The sequence below is a fragment of the Siniperca chuatsi genome, linkage group LG3 (assembly GCF_020085105.1).
Source record: "Siniperca chuatsi isolate FFG_IHB_CAS linkage group LG3, ASM2008510v1, whole genome shotgun sequence".
NCBI classification, from domain to species: Eukaryota; Metazoa; Chordata; class Actinopteri; order Centrarchiformes; family Sinipercidae; genus Siniperca; species Siniperca chuatsi.
The window spans coordinates 29,567,036-29,591,550 of NC_058044.1; the positions used below are offsets into that span (position 1 = coordinate 29,567,036).

Here is a 24,515-nt window from a genome sequence, read left to right on the forward strand (position 1 = left end):
TCGAGCTCCAGCCAGCTAGGTAAGATTTTATTTTAGGGATGAGGATATCTCCAAACGGCTTGTGTTGGCACTCTGTTGTTGTGAAAATCAACATCCAACTTCTAAAAGTGTGAGTGGAAGTAGCACAGCATGTGTAGTGGCTGTATAAATGGGAAAATTGTAATCGCACAAACAAATTTTGCATGCAGTGTGAAATGACACAATGTTTGCTGAGAGTTGCACCCACATTCACCCACAGACATACAGTACACACACATACACACACACAAACATGCAGCCCCTGGGCCTGACACGGGACAACTGCCAGTCAGTGGGAGTAATTAAGCATAATAACCGGTCTTCAGACGAACTGAAATCTTCGCTGGTGTGATTCAGCATTTTAAACTGCAACAGGGAAACAACAGAGACACGAGGGAAAAGAGAAAGGAGAAGCAAGAGTGCGTGACTGGAAGGGAACCAGTCTCTTCTGGCCGGAGACCTTTCACATCTGCCAAAGCACTGTGGGCAAATCCATTTGTTCTACCCACTCCATTGTTATTGATGCCCTCTTTGCTCTGTGTTTGCTAAAAGCAATCATTGCTAATTGTTTTATTCACCAAAAGATTTATTTTTATATCCCCGATACCTCTGGAAGTGAAACTGAGGACAAGAATCTATCTGTATGCAGCTTTTGTGGCACCTGTTTGCATAACTGGCCGCCCAGATGTGACAAAACAGGCTATTATCCATATTGTTCTTCTGCAAATATGTCTAGTAGTGAACATTGTTGTCAAATATCTGCTTTGAGGGCTGTTTGGCTTTGAAACTGAGAGCTGGCTGAATGGATGTCTGATTCTTAATTCATGGTCAATGATACAGGAGATGGGAACGAGAATGTCATTGTCATCGGGACAAAAGAAAGACCTGTTGGCCATTCCGTATCAAATGCAGCATTACCAAGCATTTAGCTGAGCAGCCTTGGTCGTAGCACGATTTTTTCTCTGCCATTGTTGGTTTCGTCTCTGTTGCTGTTTGAAATGTCTCTCTGCTGGGCTGCTATTTCCCAAATGAAGCCCACAATAAACTCTGCAGCCTCTTCTGTACTTCATACTTCCTTTGATCCTGATTAATTTGATCAAAAACTACTCTGAGGACATTTTGATTCCATGGTTTTGTGAGACCAAGCGCTTTGTTCGGCTTCACAGGGAACAAGAGGCCGAAATAATCAGAATAATCTGAACTAAACAGAGACACAGGCTGAAAGAGCCTCGAGAACGAGAGAAAAGAAAAAATATAAGAACATCTCCAACTTTCTGTGGACAGAGAAATCTATTGGAATGTGTTTGAATTAGATGTTGGCATGGAACACATGGGAACACATGGAACTGTAAAGATGCTTCTCTACTCATATTATTTTTTTTGGAAATAAATTGTCTATAAAAATCTGTTGTTTGTTCACCAAACCATCCTCTTCTCAAATCGAACACATATCCTGTCGAGACCGTCCTCCCAAGAAAAACGGCAGCATCAGTCGCTTCTGCAAATGTTCAAAAAATGTTCGAACGCCCGTAGAAATTATGACTTGTGTCTGTCGGGAGCAAAGGAAGGCGTGACATTGTTTATAGAGACGCGGGACACGGGAGATCACTGTTCAGTCCCTGTTACCCACCGACTATGCCCACGATCTATAAACCACAACGTTGTCTCTTTTCAAAAGTGATTTGAACGGTTTTGGAAGGCACTGGCTGGATGATGTCCATCCTATCCCACAGACGAGTGACAGAGCAGAGAAAAAAAACTTCAATAAATGAGTGGAGAAACCTAACGAATGCTTTCCCGAGGAGTCGCTACATCAGCCTGATAATCAGATTGAAATGCGATTATGTTTTCTTTTTGTTACTTTGTCTGGTTTTGTGCTCATGTTAGAGACTGAATTGTTTTGCTCAACAAAGCTCCCTGGCTGGATTCGAACCAGGGACGCTGAGTCTTAACCCCGCGCCCTGAAATATGACGATAAAAAAAAATAAGAGCTGTTGTTTACAAAGAAGCCACAGCAGCTGCCAAAGCCGGTAACATCCGCACCGCGCATTATTCGGTTTTAATTCATGTTTTTGTCTTTTAAAAATACTTCAGCTGAGAAGCTAATGTCTGCCAGAATGTATTTGGAAACGGTTTATTTTGTTGCATCAGCTGTGTTCATTCGTATAATTTTAGATTACAATATGCAGCCCCCTGTTGGATGTGTGTGTGTGTGTGTGTGTGTGTGTGTGTGTGAATGAGAAAAGCTTTGCCTGGCTTTCGGGGCTCGATAACTTCTCACTGACGTGAAACATCCAGCCAGAGCTCGCTCGATTATGATGCGATTAGTTAATTGGGTGAAGATGTGGAAAGTGAATTATGTGCGTATCTCATGCTATGCCACTAATGGATGGAAAATACCTCCATCTCCGACCTCATCCTCCCCACACCCTTTAACCAAAAAACTTCTCATAATTTCCAACTTGTGCATTCTAAAGTGAATAGTTTTAGCATCTCAGATTTATATCATCTTTCCATTTGGCTTTCTCGGGCTGTCTCTCATCACGGCTCATGGCTTGAGCCCGGTTGTAATTTACTGTGAGGTTGTTATTGTTACTGTAACAAAAACAGCCAACCAGCTCCTGTATTTATGTGTTTTATCTTCCTGACCCCGTGAATGCCCCTCATTTGAAAAATTCGCCTGGTTATTAAAAACCAATCTTACACCATAAAATGTCTCGCTGTGTGACCTTTCACCAGAAGATTTTTCTGTCACTCTGAAATATTGGAATGCCTTTTCATGTGCTTCTCGCTTGCTGTTTTTGATTTCTGATTTCTGTGTTACACCACGGTGGCTTGAAGTTCAAATTACCTTGAACAGAAAAGTCAACAGTTTTTCCAGAAAACAGCGAGTGTGATTATCTGGCACCTCAATTATTGTTTCCACAAAAACCGAGCAGCTCTCTCAGTCGCACGCATCGGTCTGAAGCGTACCCACTCTGTAAAAACGGCATAACAAATCCCTTTAACAGAGACACTGAGGGCCCGCCAAAGAATGTGCTGTTCACCACTCTGCGAATGAACAGGAAGTGTACTGCTTTTCCACAGGACTCCGCAGAAAATGGTTTCCCCATGAGTGGTGGCATGCAATCAGGTGCATGTGTTTTCTTGGCCGTTAATATCTGCTGTCAGTCGAGCCAAAGAGATCAATAGAACAGCGTCAGGAAGGAGTTAGGCTGCCATCAATCAGTTCTCATCTTCTCATCGTCTGCGCTGCAAGAGCGAGAAAGGCGCTGCAAACCTCGTTGAATGTTGTTGTAACCGAATTAGGAGAGGCAATGGTTGAACTCCTCTTTTAACAATGGCTACCCTCCACCTTTGTGTGGTGATGAGGCTGAAGGTTATGGATGGCGGGAAGGTATGCGCATGGCAGACATTTGCCCTCAGGGCTTTCTGCCAGAAAGCCTTTCTGCCAGAAAGCCTTAGGTCTACTACTTGGATAGGTTTAGGAAAAAAGAAAGGCAGAAACTTGCACTGAGAATCCACTGTCATCACTTCACTGAAGCCTCCCTCCTGTTTGTTTTGTCTGCCTATTCATCCTTGTCAGACATTGTTTGTTGTAATTGCTTTTTATTCGACTGCATTCGCCTTCATGAACCGAGAGCAAAGGGATGAACCAGGGGCTGGGTCTCATCTCGTCTGGGACTTAATAATGTAAATCTCCAAGCTAATATTATAGCTCGGTGCTGAATATGCTTTAGAAAGCCATTGTGTAAATTTCTTTCTTCATCTGCAGTGAATCATAATGAAAAGGGCCTACGCATACAGTTTACAAGGGCCCACACAATGTAATGAAATGACGAGAGAACTACAGTACAATATATAGGAGGCACTCCCAAGTCTCTTATTGTGAGATTTGCTCAGTAATTGTGTTTTATCATCTCTGCATGCAGCTAAATATAAAGAGAAAACTAAATGTTTGCAGTGACGTGAGTGGAAATGTGCTGATTTGTACTTTCCAACCACCCGCTTAATGAACAGCGCATGTCAGTGTGATACAAGTGTTTGGATGACTCAGTGCGTGTGTAGTTCTTGTACGTTGTCATTTGAGGAAACGAAAGGTAGCTGATGGCGCTGCTGTTGACGAAAAGACAAACATGAGGAGAAAACAACTGAAGCTGTCAGCTGTGGTCGAGGTTTTGTGTTTTGTTTTGCTGCAGCAGCACTTCCTGTTCTGGTTGTTTCTTGTGTACTGACACCTGCAGTTCATCCGAAATCTTCATCTCATTTCTCTAACACGCACAGCCTGCAAATATGTTTTAAATGCCTATGTTGACCTGGCAACATAGATACACCTTTTTCTAAGCTAGTAACCATTCTGCTGTAAACACAAACACTTCTTCAACATGCAGTTTGTTATCTCCTGTGTAGTGTATTTATAACAAAATGTTGCTGGTATCTTAAGATTTACAAGATTTGTGAATATACAAACTGCTCCCAAGGGCTGGGCCTTCGGTGTGTGAGTGTGTGTGAATGGGGTGAATGTGATTTGTAGTTGAAGCGCTTTGAGTAGTCGGAAAAGGCTAGAAAGGCGCTATACAAGCACTGTCCATTTACCATGATGACAACGTTGGTCTGTCGGTTGGTCCGCCACTTTAGTCCACCCTGAAATATCTCAACTATTGGATGGATTGCCATGAAATTTGGTTCAGACATTTGTGTTCCCCTTAGGATGAATTCTAATCACTTTACTGATCCTCTGACTTTTCATCTAGCACCACCATTAGGTCAACATTTCAGTTTGTCCGGTACTTTGGTTAACGCCATTTCCATCAGCCTCAGCTGTTTTGCGCTAGTTTGCAAATGCATGCTAACATGTTAAATTAAGATGGTGGACGTGGTAATCATTATACCTGCTTGACATCAGTATGTTAGCACTGTCAGTGTGAGCATGTTAGCTCTAATCTCCGCTGTGCCTACACAGCCTCATAGAGCCAGTAGCATGGCTGTAAAACAGCAGCACCTTGATGCACATCAACTCAGCATACACTACTGTCCAGTTCCATTTTCCAGCATCAAAGGACATCAATCCTTCAGAAAAGCAGCAGTTTTATTATACTCATTCTCAAATCAGCACATTCCAGCTACTATACCTTGACTTTTGTCTGTACAATGTGTTTGGTGTGTGTTGCACTTGAGTGACAGTGTAAGTGAATAATCTGCGGTTGTTGCTGTTTTTCTTTTGGAATCCTTTTTGAATAACGACTATTTTGGAAATTTTTACTGTCTTTCCGAAAAAGAGGTCTGACATATTCTTGTATCTTTATTTAGAGGAACTTGAATCTACAGAGCAACTGTTTGCTTCTTCTTTTTTTTTGACACAGATGCTCCACCCACTGGCCTCCCCAACAGCTATTTTAGATTCGAAGAGTGCAGAAAGTATGTAAATACTATAAATGTGAACGGAGCAGACCTCTGGTTTTGCTTCGTGTTTGTATGTGTTCGCTGATGTCTGTAGACCATGGATGTATAAAGAGAACTGGATACAGCGTCGGAGGCGGGCCCTGTTCATTCCTATGAAAGCTACTCAGTGGCGTATGAAGAAAAAAAGCCACTTCCCGCTGTAAAGATAATACCCGGATGAATGCATGCGTACCGGAGACTTCCGCCAGCCGAGCCGGCTAACTTCCGGTTTAGCCCTCCACTAACTTGAATGGGGATAAAATGATTTAATCGTGCGGCTCTTCTAGACTTTCCAAATGTTATCGGACCGAATGGATCAAATTCTGATAGTGAAACGAGTCATTTCACGGTAGTTGTGACGTTAAAAAAAAATGTATCCACCGTTTTGCAGCCACTTCTTTTACCATGTAAGTCTATGGGGAAAAGTCTTTATGGGCCAGTGTGCATCACGTGACAGACCCGGAAGTTGTAATTCCACGGTTTGGCCACTATGTCAAATTGGCTTCAGTGCCCGGAGCACTTCCTGGGGGCTTGCTGCAGACAGGCCTGGCTGGTAGCAGTTTTATCCATGTTTCACACTAACTGCTGTAGATCCGGGCTCATACATGCTGGTCCGCTGCTTCTGTGAGACTACGTTCACATCCTGACTACAAAACAGGATGTGACACCATCACCACGATCTCTGATGAGATTATGACTTGGTGAGCGATGGTGGTGTTCTTACTCAAGTGGAGAAAAAGAAAACCCCCCACTGAATCCAGATTATTTGAATGGTTTTAATGAGCCATCTGCTAAAAGTGACATAAAATGGAACAATTTCCAGACATGCTGATCCTTGGTTGGAAGAAGAAAACTGCTTTTTTCATACATGTTGTGCAGTGACAGGCGGATTGTATGATATAAGGTGATTGATGATCTTTCAGTGGTTTGTAGTGGCTGCCATTAGAGATACTGGATAGTCAGTCATTTTCCTCGTTACATCAGATATCTGCTGAGAATCATTAACCCCTCATCACATAGTCCTCCTTGTAGTATATTTTTATGATATCTTATCAGTGTTGGAGTTATGGAGTTTCTGTAAAGTCTTTAGTGTTCCCCTGCAGGTCATTTGTCATGTCGTCCAGAGGTCATTCATCACAGCATTATCACATTTCCAATGACTGAACTCCCAGTCTGCCACTAAAGAACTGACTGGAATTTAAGTGGCAGTATTTCTCCAACACAGGTTTCAACAGCTGAAATATATGTTGCATTCATGGGCAGGTTGTGAGACATTCTATCTTCAGACGTGTACAAGACAAATTTGTCTCTTGACAGAAATGTTTTGCCCTCCAAGAAAGTGGAAGATTGTTCCATGTTTGGAAACTTTTAATGCACTGTCATAATATCAGAGGTGTGTTTAGGCCCACTAAACTAAAAAAAGCAAGTGTTTGAAGCCGAAAAAGATATTTTGCGAATGGATCTGTCATTCCTTTCCCTCTTTCCTTCCTTCCTTGCCCTCTTTCCTCCATCCTCTCGCTCCTTCGTGCTTGTTAATCATCTAGTTTAACCACACAGATCCCACTTTAACTATTGCTTTTCTGATAGCCATCTTGTCTTCCAGCCTCCCTGCCCGACTGCCCAGTTGTTGTTTTTTCCCCCTGCTTTCGTGCATTTGTGGCCTTGCTCAAGGCTTCCCGCTCCTCTGGGAAATACTGGTGTGTTTAGGCTTGTGGTGGATCTTGAGATATTCAGATATTCACAGTAAATGGCCCGGGCCTCCGATGTATTTTTTTCTCTCCTTACTAATATGTTTATGCTCATAAACTGTACATACACACACAAAACCTCCATTGAGGATTTGATGGTTTGTGGGTATTAATGCCTGCAAGTTTATACATAGATACATTGAATTTAAATGCACTGTTGTGTATTTTTCTTTGTAAAAAGGTATATGTAGAAGAGGTGACGGCAGATTTTGAGATTTCTAAACAGGAAGTGATGAGTTTTATGTTTTCGGGAGCAGAAATCTACGAAGAACTATGTAATTTGCTTGAGCAGTGGAAGGCACTATGGCTGAACTATTCTACAGAGTCATAGAGCATAAGAGGGAAGTGGTCGTGGAAGTGGAAAAGAACCGTTTCAATGAGGTGAGAAGAGATTAATAGCGGCAATAATGCACCTTTTCCGGCGGACTGGTTGCATTGTTTGTTTGTTTAGTTTTTCTTACTGCAGAAACCCAAGATTATGTTCAATGACAGTGTTTTTGAAATGGTTTACTTCTACAACGTTCATGCTTGGCAACTGCAGTATAGTTAAGGTAAAGTTGAGGTTACAGAAAGATCAGGGCTGGTTTCCTGCCTGGAAGTCTGACGCGCTCAATCCCATCCACCGCCCCGACCTCCGCATCCTTCTGTCTGCCTCGCTACATGGACACACTTTTTTTGGCCACTTGGGGGCAGCGGCACAAGCTGTTACTTACATTACATTACATTCAAATGCCATCCTCCAGCATCAGTTACCCCCGGAGAAAATAAGCCGAGAAGAGGAGCTGGAGATTAAAAAAATAAAGTTTCCCTGTTGATTGAAAAGCTGTCGTCACAACGTATATCTGTATTTGATTAATAATTCAGCTCTGGCAAAGCAGCGCGGCCCCTTTTAATGTTCTCAGCCATCAGCTTCATCCTTCGTTATCACCCAAATTTAGACTGCATGGAGATGGATGCTAGACTTCAGCCCATCGACCGGCCCACTCCTGCACTGTTGATTAATGGAGTCCTTGCTATTTTGAGGTCACAGGGGTTTGCCTGAGCAGATATCACAGTGAATAAATTTGCTGCCCAGCTCCACTGGTATTCTCCTTACTCAAGAGAAAGAGATGTGTGCGGTCGTTTACTCCCCCGGTCAATTTGTCTTGACGATGGCCTTCATTTTAACACTGACCAGTTCTGCTGAAACTCTTCTGATCCAAACTGCTGACCTTTGAGATTCGTGTTTTCTGCTGCAGCTGTCCTGAATGAATTAAAGCCTCTAACTCTATTTTCTCTCTCTCGGCTGATTCACCTTCCACTCGCACAGTAGGTTTATTTACCTATGAATCTGACCTTTTGAGTAAGGTGGCCGTGCACGTGGGCGCGGTGGTTCCAGTAGTCGCTGGCCAGAACGCCACCTGGACAGGGTGATGCCTTTATTCAAGACATAAAGGTATTAGTTTTCCAAACTCTGTGGGGTTAGTCCAGGACGCCGCTTCCCTCCTCTTCCATGTCCGTCTCTCATTACGGTGTGACAATGAGAGCTCTGTATGTCTCTGCCACTCCCTGACCTCGCTGAGTCTATGTCTGGGTGCCTCATTATCCCCTCACCTGGCACCATTAATACTTGTTTGCCTAGGGGGAGATTGGACGTAGAAGTGGGGTGGAGCCCGAAGGTCCAAGTATTGACCCGTCACTGGCTGGAGAAAGTAGACAAATAGTGTTGATCGATGGAGAGAGTCACTGAAAAGTGGGACGCCACAGGACTAGGCATATCACAGTCGAGGAGATGAGACTGTACGAGAAAGTCACTGAGGACATTTTCAGCTGTGGAATAGGATCAATAGGCTTGTAAATGACACAGATCAATCCCTGACAATGATCGCGTTGGACAATATCCTCTCCCATAACAGGGATAATGGGAGCTGTGTGTGAGAAATACTCAAATTAGTAGTAGTAGTGAGGATGAATAGTCATGCCAGTCTCGTTATGAAGGGCCCCTTTTTTCAGTTGTCACGTCAGTCTCAGTTGGCAGCAGGGCTTCTAGATTGTGATTCATCTGAAGCTTGGTAATGAAAGAAAGGAAGAAAGAATTTAGCAATAAGCACATATTGATACACAGTGAGACAATGTGATAACACCGCTGACACACTCCCTCACACCCAGTAACCACTGTAGCTCTCTACAGCACAAGATCATTACATCAGTTTCCGCATGCTGCAAAACACTGTCGAGTGTTGCTGTTCCGAGATGCTTCCTATCAAGACACCCAGCATCTCTGTTTCAGTCCAGCACGCAGCTTTACATGAAATATTCACCTTGATTTAGAGTGGCCAGGTTACCAGATGTGAAGCTGTGTGGTAGGAGGAGGTCTGTGACTCTCTGAAATCTAGGGTGCTAGTTAGACCCCAGATGTGAAAGTGTGTCTGTGCAAAAAACAACAACAACAACAACCACACATCAGTCATATGTTAGTGTTTAAAGCAGATGTTTAAATGCACACTGTCACTGCCAACATAATAGTGATCAAACAATTAATCAGTTAGTCAGCTGACAGAAAATGAACAGCTATTTTGATCACTGATTGTGTAAGTCGTCCAAAAATGCCAATGGTCAGATCAAAGCGTTTCAAACCATGGCATTTGAAGATGTCACCTTGGGCTCTGGGAACTTGTATTAGGCATTTTCCAATATGACTTTACATTAATGTTTACGCAACATAATGAATAGGATCATTAATTACAGTTTGTAGAAACATGTTTAATTGAGTGTTTTTCTGAAACAAATATTGCAATGGAATTTGCAACAATTCCGTATGAATGGAACTCAAGGCCTTAGTTTTAAACAAGATACACTTAAGAAGCATTATCACAAATCTATCGTGTCCACACATGAATAGAATCACATAGAGTGCATATATACACATAAAGTGCAGTTGCGTGTTATTTAAATCTTCCTAAACCAGTCAGTCAGAGAAAAGTCAACGTCTAAGTAAACTTATATAGTAAGTAATAGTATACTTTCCAGTAATAAATAATATTCAAAAATACTGTTATCATGACATTCAGAAGTGGCATTATATTTACTGATATCAGCCACGTAGTTATGGTATAATGACACACTGCTGGTTTTGGGTTTATGTTTGTTATGTGTATATTGTTTCATGAGAGAATAAAACTAAGCTAAACTAAGTCATGTCTGGCAGTGTTTGATTGTATCTGCTATGACAGCCAAGCTAATTGCTAGCTACCTGTCTAAAACACAGCCCACTGTCTATTTCTTCAAACATCAAAGTTTAGCCTACATAGAGTGGTTCATCTTTGACGCAGCATAAATAGTACAGTCAGCTGAATGCAGAGAGCAAGAGACTCTTTTTGTTGTTTGAACAACTCACATAGTTAACATTAATGAGCTACAGCTGAGTAAAGTTGCCTGCAACAGTTGTCATTATAGTTGGTGAAATCAGCTCTTGCTAATGAAACCTTTTCACCCTGTTTGTTAAGACACTGTTATATAACTAATAATTAACATTGCAGCTCTTGTCATTTTAAAACCACACAAACGACGATATTTGATATGAAAACGATGAATCATTCAGCCCTGGTTGCAGTCCCACCAACATACGGTACTTACATATAGGGATGAACACCTCCCCAACAACACAGCGCCGCTTCAAAAACAGCGGGAGGCCGCACAGGGTCTGGCTCATTTATGAAGTCAGAATTGTTCAGTTCCTCCTTTACTTTCCATTACAAGTCCTCCTACAGCTCTGCTGATGGAGTTTTAATTTGCACGGCCTCTTTACGTGCCTCGACATGAGAGAACAGGACACATTAAACTGGAATAAGGCTGCTTTACGGGTTTGCACACTTGTGGTTTTATCCAGATGCATTGCTCTTTCTTTTCCAACAAGCATGTTAAAGGCCCTTAACTTCTCATTATACACCCATGGCAGTTTTTGCTTAATTTTCATTATAGTCTCTTGGATGTGTTCAAATGAAGGACGAGTGCGAAACAGCAGAACACCGTGGGTGGTCTCTGTGGCTTTATCTCCTCGTAGCGCCTTCACATTTTGCTTTTGTAATAGAACATCAGTTCACAGCACAGAGGATTATGTGCATGCCCAAACGCAGGCTCCTCTTGTTTTCCTCTTGTGTTTCTGTTTTTGGGAGGTGAGCTGTGATATCTCTGCCAAGCCGTGTAGCCAACTCTATCTCCAGTGCTGCTGTGAGGGGAGAAACATTACGAGATGATGCACCCTTTCCATCTGCTTTTTGCACTAATTATCTTTTTTTGAGCACAGTAGGAAATGAGGTAAGATGATGGAGGTGGTTATGCAATATAACACCAACTAGGGCAAGATTCAGGCTTTTAAAAAAGAGGTGCAAAATATCAGTTGCAATTTCTTCAGACTGTGCACTATGAGCTGAAAGAGAACAACTTGCACAGTACGAACTGTTCCTTCAAACTGTAGAGCCTGTCTGTAGCTTCTCGAGACATTAGGACATGATGTTATGTCTGATAAAATGTTTCAACTGCTGTTTTGAAAGCAAGCTTCACTGGCAGGCCTTTTTGTCTCAACCTACATTGCCACGTTAAGATATCTTGTCAGAGAAAAAAGTAAAAATGTTACACGTCTATAATCACAGACTTTAATTATACTGCGAACTGCATCATAAAAACACTGAAAAACACAAATAATGAATATAAACTAAAGATTGTGTATTTTCAGTCTTTGTAGTTCCAGATGTCTCCTGTTATATTATTAAGAAGCAACTGAACATCAGCCCTTACCGCACAGCAGGAAAAAAGCCTTTCCTGTACAGAGCATTGCTTTTATATATTGGCGACATTAAATTAAACTAAATGAGGGGGTTCGACGACGACTGAAGCCAGCGGAAGGTACACAACTTGAAGCTAGCATTAAAGGTTTTCGTGTTTGATGGGGGAGGAAGTAAGAGCACAAAAAAAGGCTGCTGACAGGTACATCTACCAGCAGGCTGAAGCAGGAAAAAAAACTCCCATTCTACATGGCATTTCACAGCACCACATCAGTGCCCTGTCATTCAACTTGAAACCATGATTTTCAGTAATGCTACATCATGTTAACGAGTGACGTAGCGTTTGCTGTTGAGTGAGTGGTGATGCAAATACTTAATACCAAATACTTAATGAGCCCTAATGTAATGTAATTGATTACATTTGGTTTTCCACAGTGGCTGCATAGTGAGTTTCAGTTCATTTAGCTGTCCGGCCCACAAACTTTACTGTTTTGGTTGACTCTCACCGCTCTCATAGCGTCGTTTACTGCAGCCGTTTTCAACGAAAAAGCTCTAAAAACCCCCACTGTACGGAAAGACAAAGTTAGCGACTAGCGGGTAAACATAGTGGAGCAGCTAAACAGCCAGATATTTACCTCAGGAGTTGGTAGAGACCAAAAACGGAGCTCAAAGACAGTGAATATTGGACTTATAGTGATCAGCTGGTCAGAAACTCCAAATGAATGATAACGTTGCTCCGTAGCTGCTGGATGTGTAAATAAGGAACTGTTGGTTTGCTAACAAGTTCGCCATAATCAGTAGCAGGTTTAACAACAACTAACTTCATTGTTAAAAATGTATATTGAGTGTGTTTAGGTTGAAAGTGCCATGAGTCTGTGCTGCAGCTGCTGGGCATGGTGGCAGTTTTTGCCTGCTACAAGAGCCTCTGTCCTCAATGTGAAGTGATCTAGAAAGCCTGCTGTTTTTTACTGTTTAGAAATCCTGGGAAGTCGTATGGCCGCCTGACATGTAGAGCTGTAGTGACGCCCCCAGGCAGAGAAAAGCAAATGAAACTCTCCATCCAGTGATGTCAGAACATGTCAGTGGTAGTAAACTTGGCCGAGCAGCAAAACTGAGAGCATTGGCAAGTGTCATGGATGTAATGGAAAGAGCAACCCTGTTCCTAATTACTCTCAAAACATACAGAGCTTCATAGGTTCAGCCTGTGTGCACGTACAAAAGCCAAACAACAAAAAATAAAATGAAATGACATGTAAAGGAATGTCTCTGTCTACAAAGTAGAAGAAGAGCAAGAAATGAATGAAAATCTTGGCAATCAACAAGATGCGTCATGTGTTGACTTTGCAATATTTTCTAAATATTTCTAACCTTTCATTGTGGTGGATAGAACTTCCTTTCCTTAACCCAAACACAAACAGTATGGCAGCCCCACCACAAAATAGGACGTCATTTAAAATATATAATGTTCAAGTTACAGTGTATGTGTTTGTTATTCTTAATGTAGCCACAACAGTTTGAAAATCCTTGCGCTATACTTTCTTTTATTTGGATGCACGGAGCACCAACGGATCCGACTGCAGGCATTATTTCCACAGTCCTGTGTGTTGCCTGTGTTATCGAAATGGTGTCGTTCTTCTAAACACTGTGCACGGCAAAAAGCCTCACACACCAACAAACGAACCCACGGGGCTCCTCCTAAACCACCTCACTGTATCAATAGTCAAGACGTCATGAAAATCCTCGCTCCCGGTCCCTCTTTGTGCCAACTTTGCAAGTAAATTTGCACTCGTCTAATCTCCCAAACACATTCTGCTCATTCTGCTCTCTCTTTCAATGCCTCTTGCAGGCTGAGGTGCATAACATCAGCGTAATGGGAAAGGTGAGACACCCCCCACCACCACCACCACCACCACCACCGCCACTCTTTGACAAAATACAGTGTGCAGCGTCCCTGGCTCAGCCTTTCACAAAGCCCAGGTGCATTATGGAAATTGTTCCGTCGCCTTCGGTGTCGTAGCAGCGTCCTCTGAGCTTTACAGTCACACTCATTTCCCCAGCTCACTGGCAGCACTCTGGCTTATAGCACGTAGCAGCCGAAAGCTTGCACGGAACACATGCGCAAACATGCTGTCTTGCACGTGTTTGTGCATATGTGTGTGACTGTGCTGAAAGAGTGTAAAGTCAGGGAATGTAAGTACAGTACTTAAACCAGTGATAACAATCTAATAGTGTAAGACATATCCCTTAAACCTACTCCTCCCCCATGCAAGCCTCAGGAATGTGCAAAGTACACTGAGAAGGCCTGCCGCTGTTGGAATAAACCAACTTTTTTGTCAGGCTGAATGCAAAAAATGCTTTGAGGCATGCAATGCATGACCAACTCTGTGGAGGAATGTAACTGCATGACCTCACAGGGTAGGTCAGAGGTCATGAGGTCCTGTCTCTGGGTCACAGTCACCATAAAAAGAGCTAGACAGACCACTGTGGGTAATAATGTTGAGACCATTGGTGATGAAGTTTTTATGGATGATGTTTTACTCTTTGGACCGCGTGATAACTTCTGATGGCCATGCTGCATGATTATAGAGAGAAAATGCATCATTTAGCTTTACTACTTTGTATTTCTGAGATGATCTACCAGCATTTGAATGCATTTTAAAAGTCTGGGGGCCCTCAGACTTGAAACCTAAAGCTAAAACATGAAAATCACACAATTTGCTTACTTAGCTTAGTTCTAAGTACTCTCATAACCACAGAAATTGTATTTAAAAGCTGTTCAATAATCTAATAATACAATACGTACAGATCCTGGACAAGTGAACAATCGAAGACACACTCAGCAAATGTCGTAACGAGACAGACATCCGAAAGGCTGACAGACGCCGACCCCGAGCAAGTGTTTTATTAGGTTTTAGGTTTCTTTTTGTATCCTTGTCTCCTCATACTAAGTCACTAAGGATAATGCAGAGCTGACATTAACGTGACACACACTTCTCCTGTTCCCAGCCTCAGCTTTATTTAAGAAGTCAAGTGAAAAAGTGGTCAATCTTTATTATGTCTGCAACCCCAGCTATGGTATTTGAGAACGCCACCTTCTGCCAAAGCATGTGAGTACACTGACCCCCTCACCAGGCAAAAAGAATGTAGTGCCCTTTTAATTAATTAACTGGAAAAATAAGTGACAGATCGATAATGAAAATGCTTAGTTGCAGCCCCAGTGTTCACAATGGAAAAGTGATAAAGCTAAGTATACTCTAGTTTCACTCGATGGGAATGGGGGAGCTACAAACAGCCTGAAAAAATGACAACAAGTGTGGTTACGAGTGAAACAGCTCCAGGAACATCGCAGAAAACAAAAGTAAAGTTAAATCTTTGGAAAGACACTGTGCTTCCTCCCTAACTGGCTGTAGTTTTCCAGAGTCAGAGTTTGATTAACAGCTGTTGGTGCACTTCTTATGTTATTTCGTGTTTGTACAACATGGTAAAGTGCATTGATTTCTGGTATACTAACTGTTGCCAAAAATGGATAGTATTATGTGCTTTGGAACTGAGACACAGCTCAGTGTAAATGGCAGGGTAATAGGAAAAGAGAGTTAGCTACAAAGACATAGACAATTAAATATCTGCTTTCATATTAACCCAGATTAAATAGCATCATGGTGTACTGTGAAAGCGAAACGTAATGATAAATCAACAACCCACGGGTGCAATCAAAGGCAGGAGCAGAATTTGGTTTCAGGACCATGGACAGCATCAAAGGACATATCTACATGTCATGTGAGTGAGGGCTTCTTCTGTAAGCATCTGGCATAAGAAACCCGATCGGATCTCATCATTAAGTAAATCAGTGCGCATTGACCCATTTAATACATGACCAGGAGTCACCAGAATGGCCCTTTTTGATGACTTCCAGAGTAATGGTTCTTTACATTTTACACTCAGCCTGTGGGTCTCGAGGTTGCATTGATTTTTCTCTTTCCACAGTATCTGTCTTGGTTCATCGTAGAAATAAAAAGAGAAGACTTTCACCAGACACACAAGTCAAATCCATACCTTAGGAAAACACAGGAAGGGGTGAATGGGGGGGGGTGGCACATTTGGGAAATTAGTTAAGTTTAAAGCCCTGGGTCTTTGCATTAATAAGCTGTGCATTATTAATAGTTACATTGTTTATTCAGTGTAATAAATGAATGCCAAATAAATAGCTGCTATTTGTATATCCAAAAAGCCTACAGCCATGGATAATTATGAGACAACGGGCTCCTGGACACAGACATGTGAAAGGACCCCCACCACTCCTACAAAGGAGCAAGACACCCAGACTGAGAGAGACACAAAATGGCTACAAATGATACGTCGTTTGTGGTCGTTTTGTGTCTCTTTGTGGTCGCGATTGATTTTGTAACAAGAAATGTTAACAGTAACTTCATATAGAGGTTCTGATAGCAATAAGCCAACTACCTATCATCTTCTGACTCTGGTAGGGGGGGAACCAGGGGTGGCCAATCAGATTCCACGACGGAGAGGGGCTGTGCCACCTCTAGCCAACCCTCTTGCCCTGCCTCTGAACAGAGATAACAAAGAGGATCACAGAGGTGCTGTATATCTGTTTTTATCCACCAGTTGTGGACATTAGTCATTAGTCTTGCGACTCATTTTCCAAACATATCAATTAAGTTTTGCCAATAAGAGCAGCACTTACCACTCGTTCAGGGTGCTGGGTCGCTTTCAGCTCATTTGTGAGTGGAGGAAGGATGGAGGGTGCTTTTGAAAGAGGTGATTGGGTGAGTGGGACGAAGGACAGATGCCTCTATGTTGCGATTGCGAGGGTGCGTTTGTGTGTTTGCGCGCGCGCGCGCGTGTGTGTGTGTGTGTAAGCTAGCTTAGTTTTCAGCCACTGCTGTTTGGAAGGTTAATAGTGATCACTCTGCTGGAAGTGCGGAGCAAGACACTCCAGATTAATTCTGCCACTTATGAGCGCAGGCCATCGTGACACACAGGGACCAATGCCGGCTGAGAGAACACTAGTTTGGGGGATTAATTAATAAACTTTGTTGAGAGCTTAATGACACTGTCATGGTGCTTTTCAATAATTCTCTACTCCCTTATACAGTAAATATATTCAAAATGGAAACACGAGTTAGGCTATGGATGAAGGGAGTTGATTGTCACTCTGTAATTTTCGGTCTGACAACCTTGTAAGTGCGAGAGGCGTAGGTGTGCCGGTGACAAGGAGCTTGCTTTTCAGCTGACAGCACCACAATGCCTGTCACTAGATGTTTTCCTCCATTCAAAATCACATTATTCAAATCTTTGGAAATGTCAACAGAGGAAACCTCAAACTTTTGATACTTTAATGCTTTTATTTCACTCGGAACCTCCAGCGGTTCTCTGAGCCATGTGACAGAGCGCAGAGAACGTATGGGTCGAGTAATAATGACATGACCATTCTCGTGGCTGTGGAAAATTTTGACCTCCATTTTGGCTCTCTGGATATCAAAGAGTGACAAGGATCAGAACAGCAGGCTATGGGACACTGGCCCACTCTACACACCCACCATTTTCACACAGGCGGCATTCAAACACTGGATGTTATCCTGATGGCCCCCGGTTTTTGAGCTTGAAAGACTTCCTTTCAGCCCTGTGATAATCTGGGGTCAATTTGCCACCAAGGAGCTGATAGTAAGGAGTCCCCAGTCTCTACTTCAATACAGCTGTGGAGATGGACAAAGTGCATTATGGGTAGAGCCAATATCATACTGCCAATTTTTGCAAGTGGAAATGGATTATATTGGGCAAAAGCTTTTTAAAAATTCGTGCTCTAATGTTTGAGAAATAGGGTTTTGAGGACATGATATCGTTGCACTGACTAAGAAATCGAGCTGTAAAATACTCAGCCCTGTACTTTCATGGCAGTAAACTGGTGGTAACGGCTTACAGTGCATTGGTGATGCGAATTCTTAAGATTTCTGTCATATCAAACCCAATTTTTACACTATTTTCGCCTGGCATTTATTCTGCTATAGCCATTAAATGTATTTACACTTATTAGTCTGCCACTCCTGCGCTGGATACAAATGCTATGCGCATTACCAAATGAGTTTCAGCTCATTGTTTAGCTGTCTGGCACTAAGCTTTACAGGTTTGGTTCGATCTCATAGCGTAGTTTTCGGCCAGTACACGACCTGCTCAGCACCAAACAGCAGACAGTCAAAGTTGGCATCTAGGTGGTGAACATCGTGCAGCATTTAGCAGCTAAAGAGCCGGATATTTCTCTCAGGAGTTGGAGCTAAAGACTTAGTCAGGTGACCAGAAACACAATTCCAAATAAATGATAATGTAGCTCTTTAACTGCTGGATGTGTAAATAAGAAACTGTTTGCTAAGAAGTTTCGCCTTATCCACATAAAAGGTGATTAAAAACAGCACAGTCCAGACCTGCTCTAGAAGAAAAGTGCAATGAGATAACTGTTGTGAATTGTCACTATATAAATAAAATTTAATTTAACTGATATGTCAACTTTGTGTTCACAACTTGTTTCCACTGCCCCCAAGTGGCCAAAAAAATCAGTTTTGGCAGTTTTAATGAAATGGACACATTTCCTTATATTAAGATGAAAAGCTGTGTCCTAAATCAGTCCATCGTTCACTCGGTCACTACTAACCTACTACCAACACCCTAAATAATAGATACTAAATAGTTTACTCTATAGCAGTGGTGGAAGAAGTACTCAGATCCTTAACTTAAGTAAAAGTAGAAATACCATTGTCTAACAATACTCCATTACAAGAAAAAGTCCTGAATTCAAAATGTTACTTAAGTAAATTTACAGATGTATTATCAGTAAAATGTACTTAAAGTATCAAAAGTAAAAGTACTTATGTAGAATGGCTCCTTTCACAGTGTTGCATTATTATAAAATATTATACTATTCTGTTTTTATCACTAACAAATACATGTTAGAGCATTTTAATGTTTGTCAGTGTGGAGCCAAATTCAGATACTTTGTATACCACTGGGTAGATGAGTAGTATACTGCATCATACCGTATAAGCATACTGTATCACTATAAGTGTCAAATTAATGTAGTGAAGGAAAAAGTACAATATTTCCCTCTGAAACATGGTGGAGCAGACGCATAATGTAGCATCAAATGGAAATACTCAAGTAAAGTACAAGTATGTCAAAACTGTACTGAAGTACAGTACTTAAGTAAATGTACTTACGTTCCATCACTGCTCAATAGTGAACAGTAAATTGAGATTTCAGGCACTTATTAATCGATTGACGATATGAACTTTAGCATTCTTGCTGATGACATTGTGTTGGTTGCCGAGAAAGAGATGCATTTACAAAAAAATGCTGAATATTATGAGTTTGTGGTGTAGCAGATGGAGACTTGCTATTAACAGTGAAAAAGCACAGATTATACATTATAGAAAGCACTATGAACAGCTGAGCAACGTTGTACATTTCAGTTTGGATCAAAGCTCATAAATATCTTGCAGGAAAAAGAAGCATTGGCAGAGTCAGCAGGAGGAGCGTTAGGGTCTGTGATGACTAAGATGAAACTGTGTCCTGACCTTGGTTTTTCAACATTTTAAAACCTTTATGATTCAATGGTAGGCTCAATTTTATTTTATGCTGCAGGGGTGTGGGGTATTAAGGATGCTATCCAGAGTCGAGCCATGAGGTGCTTTCTTGGGGTGCATAAATATGCTGCTGAGTGAGCTATTGAAGAGGACATGGCATGGGAGTCATGTCTTGTAAAGCAGAGATGTGAAATAGCTCCACGGCTGTGGAACCGGCTCGTCCAGTTGCCAGAGGAAAGGCACACCAAAAAGGTCTTTAACTGGGACAGCGCACACCGTCATCCTGGGTCAAGAGACGTTTCTGCAGTATTCTGTCTTTCTGATTTACATTTTATTTTGGGGAATAATTTGCAGTGTAACATAAATATAGTCAAACAAAAACTATTAAAGATCTATAAGGAACACTGGAAGGAGGAGATTTGGAATAAGCCATAGCTCAGAAACTATGTTTAAATTAAAGACGACTGCTACACTGAACCTTATATTTAATTTAAAGAGAGGGCACAGGGTCCTGTGTGCTCAGTTAAGAGCTGGTACCCCACTGATGGCACCTGAGGTACGCACATATAAAGGTTTTCCTGAAGAGCAGCGTTTATGTGTTTTTGTGATCTTGGTGTTGAGGATGAATTTCATTTTGTGTTCCACTGCCCCATGTACAGCGACGTGAGGAATCATCTGCTCATCAGAACCCCGATGTGTTTTGGTTGTCTGAAGGTAATATGCTGAGTTGGCTCTTTAATGAGGAGATTTTTTTGATTTCTAGAAAATGCACTGTATCCAACATAAGACATTTCGGTCACGGAAATGGAATGTTTTGAAACGTTCTCTTTTTGAATATGTGGAAAAGTATATTGTGATTTGTCATGTGGCCATCCCGGTTGTCGTTGCTGTCAGGCTATTAGTTTGTCTGATGGATCTCTTTGATGAAAGGAACATTTACAGACAAAGTTCTATTAAACTGTGATGAGAATTACGATGTAAGCAGCTCTTTGGTAGAGGTACCACCCAGACAGCTCATTATTTTTAATTAGCTCCACCTTTCCTGTCCCGTTACCGCTGGCTTTGCACGTAACGTTGCTGGTCTTTCTGCCACATATACTGTACCAGCCCTTGCTATCATGAGACCAGTATCCTGAGAGCGAAGTCTCCCCTTTTGAACGGAAAGTTTTTCACAAATTTAGAGGCCTAAGGGTTAGCGCTTAGCAAAAGGTCTCCCATTTGAATTATTAATGTGTAACTGTACAAACATAAAGCGGGACATGACTGAAAAAAAGCCATGTCTGCTCTACTTTAACCTCTCCTTGGACAACATTGAAAAAGAAAGTACACACACAGCATGTCAACCGGTCTTTCTCCAGAAGGCTTAAGAGGAGATCTGAGATGATAAAACACAGATGTGCTCTCGCCGTTTAGCATCGGGAGCCACCGTAACTCTAAACCCCATGCTTGTATTTCAGACAACGATGTGTTTTTGGAAGATTTATGCGATGGGGAAAAAACACGTTATGGTTATGAAGATAGAAGGCTACGGTTTCCTGGCGGAGGGAGCGACAGTTGGAGTGTGGAAATGGTCGGATGTTGCTTGTTTTCCAATAGCCGCAGTTTCACTGCTTGTTTCTTGCAAATCATGTTACACAAACAAGCATGATTAACTTGATATCTCAGGAAATTGAATAATAGTCGGGCTCATGGTTCACTGCAGAGAGGAAATAAGTTTTGTGATTGTGCTGCCAGGTTGTTCGTGTTCTGATCCTCCTTCGGTGCCAGAATGGGTTCAAGAGTTTGTCACAGAGGAAAATACAGCGGACAATTCCACTTGAGTGCACATTTCTATGATCAACGGCATATTTGTGACCAGTGGAAATTATGTTTTGGAACTTGAGATCTGATCTGTTGGTCAGTGTGGTGTCATCCTGTTTGATTCCACTTGTGTGTGTCATATGTATGATTCTCTCCTTTGTTTTTCTGTTGTTCTGTTCAGGTTCATCTTGGTCTTCAGCTGCCTGGTCCTCTCTGTGTTCTCCACCATCCCGGCTCATCAGGACTTCTCCCCCTACTGTCTGCTCATTCTGGTAAGAAACTGAGAAAAAAAAAATTTCTATCAACAAAATGCCAGTTAATGCTTTTTTCCTTAGCGTTACCTTTTTTCTTCAGTTATTGGTCAGGCTCTAGTTTGACGTGGGTATGGAAAAAGGGTGAAAGGTAAAGAAACAAGAACCATCTATCTATTGTATATAGGCTTGAAAAAATGTGTATTTGTCATGCTCTACTTCAAAAAGCATTTTAATATTACCATTGTTACCATTGTCCATTGTTTTAAATCATCTCCAATGGTCACAAAGTCAATTTAGGATTATTACAATGTTTTAAACAATGGCATAGCGTGCTTAGACCTTTTTTGAGGACGTGACATCAAATCACACTGTTGTCATTACAGTTTGACCTTCTATACAATACAATTCAATATGATGACATTTTTCCAGGCAGAATGTCGGACCACTTCCTGTCAGTGCAATTAGCTAACACACATACAACATAACATTTGCACCATGAAGCGTTTTCCTTTAGTCTCAAGGTTCTTTTTAGAAATACAGAGGGCATAGAGTCTGTAAAATTCTGATTTTTTCCTTACATTTTACTTATGCAGTTAACTGTTCTGTAAAATAGGTATTTGCCTTCACAAAGGTCTAAATTCTGTTTCCAAGCCTTCTCCACACTGCCAGGAACAACAATTTGTTGGGGAAGTACAGAATGCTTTACTTCTTTCTTTTTTCCCCCTAAAGGTAGTGAGTCTAAACAGACTGAGTATTGAGGTTGAAAATGGAGGAATGTAAATGGAAAACCTGATCAGAGTGATTTGTGCAAATTGTGATTTAATAGAATAGAGGGGAGATGTGAAGTACTGGATTAGGATTACAAAGAGTATCTCCTCTATAATAAATAGCAGACCTAGACTTCTAGATCAGTGGCTCATTTGTTTAAGTGTCTTGCCCTCAAACTGGGAACTTAACTTACTTTTAGTACTAATAAGACTAAATGGAGTTCAAAATTGCCTTCAGGAACAAAGTCAGGAAGAACAGAATGACCTACTAGTGGGCGCAAGAGCAAAAACGCTTTTTAAAAGACTCTAACTGAAAGGAGAGGTCGCTTTTTTTATACATTTACTGCACACGATTGCCCCTGCAGCAGTAACTACCATTTCACAAATTGTACTGCGCTAATTGCATCAGCGTCGTCGTCTAATGGAAGCTTATTCAATGTGTGTGCAATAACAGACGACCTGTCATAGTCATTATCAGATACAATACTTTGTCAACCTGGAGTCCATTTTAATGACAAAAACATTGCATTAATGATATGTATAATAATAAGTGATGATGGATTTGTAATCTGACAAGCAATGACTAATATATAATGCCTCTGTTACCATCATTAACACACTGCCAAAACAACTGTTGTTTCTGTCTTTTTGAACAGGAGTTTGTGATGATTGTGGTGTTTGGGTTGGAGTACATCGTCCGCATCTGGTCGGCTGGATGCTGCTGTCGCTACAGAGGATGGCAGGGCCGACTCCGCTTCGCCAGGAAGCCTTTCTGCGTCATAGGTGAGTCTGTTTTGTGGAAACAGACACAGATAATTCCCCCCAAAAAGTTGGGGGGTTTTTTTCTAGCAGGAGTATCATTTCCTCTCCTTCATTGTTTCTCCTTTCAGTTGCCTTCTTCTTGCCCTGTAGTGGGCCGCAGCTGTCCTCTCTGTGAACGCACTTTGATGCGTCTAACATCAAACTGCGTAAGCACTGTTCCACAGCACGCTATTGACCATAGCTTGCTTGTGTCATTTTCAGTTGTGGTCAGAGCTCATAAGAGCAGAGAGCATTTACGTAATGAGGTTGCATTAACTGCCTTTTATTCTTTCCACTGTTTAGACATGGATCTCTCTGCTCCTTCTTGGAAAGTACAGTAGGGTGCTCAAGGGGGGGGGGGAGAGCAGGGCTTAGAGGTCACACAGTGCCCTGAGCTACACTTTGTAGCGGGCGCTGTAGTTTGTCAGCACTGAGGGAATATGAGCAAAACAAAAAATAGGGGTGAAAATAAAGTAAGAGAGAGAGGCAGAGAAATAGAGTGTGAAGAAATGAGAGCGACGATGGGAGAAAATGAAAGAGAAAATGAGGACCTGAGCAGTAGAGAGACAGATGGAGATGATCAGTCCCATCATGCGTTTGTGGCTTTGACAGATAAACCGAACGAATAAATTAGGTGTATCATTGGCTTTCTCTGTGTTCTTGCTTCCTTACGGAGAGAAACCCTGCGACTGCTGCGTTCATGTCTCCATATATAACTGTATCTCTCACACTGTGACGTAATCAAATTTAAAAATGCATACGAGAAGGGGATTATGGGAGTTTTGTATAAAATCACAACTACAATGTGAACATATATGGTTTGATTTTAGATTACAGCCCACTGTGGAACAGGGATTTATTTAAACAATGCTCGTCAAAGTGAGGATTTCTTTTACCGTGCAGATAGAGGAGTAAATAATGGGATCTTCACTGACAGACTAATTTGAGTTTGGCTCCAGAAGATTATGGTAGATAAAACAAGTGAGTAAATACATAAATGAGAGCAGCGATATTTGCTGTTAAATGTCTAGACGATTTAACGATTTTTCAGTCCTAGTTTTTTCTACACTGGCACTAAGGCAAACATGTCGTCCCCAGACCCTCTACTTACCGTTCATAGCACCACTGTGTTATCACAAAGGCCACAAAATCTCATTTTCATTTCCGTAAAAGATTCTAATTTCTGGGAATAATATTAATTAAGCATGGAAGATTGTTCTTGACCTTGTGATCTGTATGTATGGCGAAATAATCTCAACTCAAGGTTCACTTAGTTCACAGCTTAGTCAAGGCTTTCAACCATATATCACAGTCTTCATCAGTGAATGGA

General features: G+C 41.7%; 1 protein-coding gene across 12 annotated transcripts in view; it reads left to right on the forward strand.

The window, feature by feature from the left end:
• The window catches only part of kcnq5b (potassium voltage-gated channel, KQT-like subfamily, member 5b), a 125,586-nt gene that overhangs the window by 67,174 nt on the left and 33,897 nt on the right, over nt 1–24,515 (forward strand). For 11 of the 12 annotated variants that reach the window (XM_044190765.1, XM_044190775.1, XM_044190763.1 and 8 more), the window contains exons 2-3: nt 21,545–21,635; nt 23,041–23,167. In XM_044190765.1, coding sequence (XP_044046700.1) covers nt 21,545–21,635; nt 23,041–23,167 — 218 coding nt within the window. Of the gene's footprint in view, nt 1–20,259; nt 20,278–21,544; nt 21,636–23,040; nt 23,168–24,515 lie in introns of those variants that run through there. The other variant, XM_044190773.1, reaches the window with a different exon arrangement.